Genomic DNA, 1646 nt, shown 5'->3' with positions numbered 1-1646 from the left:
CTGGGAAAAGTCCGTTTCTCTGCAAAACCAAAAACGCTTCTTATTGGAACAAGCGCTTGTCGTTCAAAACACCGAATTATCGCCGGAAAGAAAATAACGATGAAGGCTACACGAGCGATTACCGTGTTTCGCTCCTTCTTTGTTCGTTCAGGCTCCCATGACCTGGAAATATCGACTGAAACAATTCTTGGAATATTTTAACTTTTCTCAAATTAGAAATCTTTAATGAACAATGAGATTGACATAATCAAAACAAAGAATATTCTCATTTGTTAAGATTTTACAAGATACAAGGGATCTCTTCTTATTTTTGATATTAAAAGGATATAGAAAATTAGATCATTTATCATGATCACAGAGTAAAATGCTTTACAAGCTTATTGTACGTAAAGTGGATTACCTGTTGATTCAAGTTGCAACATAATCATGAATTATTCGTCCTCGCGGAAATGTCTGCTTACTTTGGAAACGAGCAATCAGAGAACAGATTAAATTATAAATATTCTACTCCTCTAAAAACTAAAAAGCGAAACAGGAGCAAGATTAACAACCACGAGACAGAAGCGCTCGCGTAGTCTTGATCGCTTTGATCACGTTAGAGAATAAAAGTCGCGGGATATACAGCTAAAAGTCGGGTGGGGTATCTTTTGCATCGCGCTTGTCGTTGGGTCGTTTAACGAGGGCTAAAGAAAGTGGCGGTTTCTAAGAATGTCTAACGTAAGATCCGAGAGCGTCGACTCTCGTTAGAGCGAAGGTGGGGATAGGTGTGTTCTAATCCGTATTACCTGGATACTTTCCGGGTGTGTTTTCACAGGCGACGAATCCGTACCTGACCGGTATGCCGCAGGTTGGCAACACGTACAGTCCGTATTTCGCGCCCAGCCCGATCATGCCCACGATCATGGGTCCGGCGGACCCCACTGGAGTCGGAAGCCCGTTGGGCGTGGTGCCGCAGACGGTGGCGATGCCGCAGAAGATGCCACGTACCGACCGCCTCGAGGTATGTCTACCACCAAACTACATTCAACAACAACAACAACAACAGCAACAACAACAACAGCATGGGGCCCAACACGGCGCAGCCGGGGCCTCAAGGTGCCCGATGGCCGCGCCCAATACCGTGTATCAAGTGCCGGCCGGTCCCCCCAATCAGGTGTCGCCCGTTTCCACGATGCAGTCTGTCAATCATCCACCATCCCCGACCACGATCACCACCACCTCCTTCTGCACCCCGTTACACAATCCCCATGCTCACCATCACCCGATCCACAACTTGATCTACGTCCACGCATACTACTGAAGACGATCAAATTCGTCTCGCGACATTCTCTTCTTTTCCCTATCTTTCTCTTCCTTCTTTAGAGGAATTCTCGATTCGATTCATTACCCTTTTGTACCGGTGTCTGCGTATCGTTGTAAGACGTTTTTCATTTCGAGGATTTTAATTTCGATTTGTACCCGGGTGATACGAACGTCGTGACGAGTTGTACCGGTTTAATTTCAAGTGTGTCTGAGTTTATTTTCATTCGTGTTCAGGACCACGAGACCGCTTAGTGTTCCTTTTAGATAACGCGCAAAATTCGAGTTCGTTCGGGAGCAGGTCAGCCCGAGCTGGATCGAGATTTTCGAACAGAGAGACAAGAACC

The 1646-nt window shown here is 46.0% G+C and overlaps 1 protein-coding gene across 1 annotated transcript; it reads left to right on the top strand.

Moving 5' to 3' along the window:
- The first annotated feature begins 403 nt into the window (after nucleotides 1-403).
- On the top strand, nucleotides 404-1640 carry LOC108628403 (protein muscleblind-like). Its single transcript, XM_026816462.1, has one exon. It carries the CDS (start codon nucleotides 839-841, stop codon nucleotides 1298-1300), a length of 462 nt encoding a protein of 153 aa, XP_026672263.1. The 5' UTR covers nucleotides 404-838; the 3' UTR covers nucleotides 1301-1640.
- The last annotated feature ends 6 nt before the right edge of the window (nucleotides 1641-1646 follow it).

Source organism: Ceratina calcarata, unplaced genomic scaffold (assembly GCF_001652005.2).
Source record: "Ceratina calcarata isolate Rehan_Ccalc_2016 unplaced genomic scaffold, ASM165200v1 scaffold518, whole genome shotgun sequence".
NCBI lineage: Eukaryota > Metazoa > Arthropoda > Insecta > Hymenoptera > Apidae > Ceratina > Ceratina calcarata.
This window is presented reverse-complemented; position numbering and strand designations above follow the sequence as displayed.

Excerpts from the sequence above, each read along its gene's own strand:
- LOC108628403 (XM_026816462.1), top strand. The coding sequence starts at position 839 with ATGCCGCAGGTTGGCAACACGTACAGTCCGTATTTCGCGCCCAGCCCG.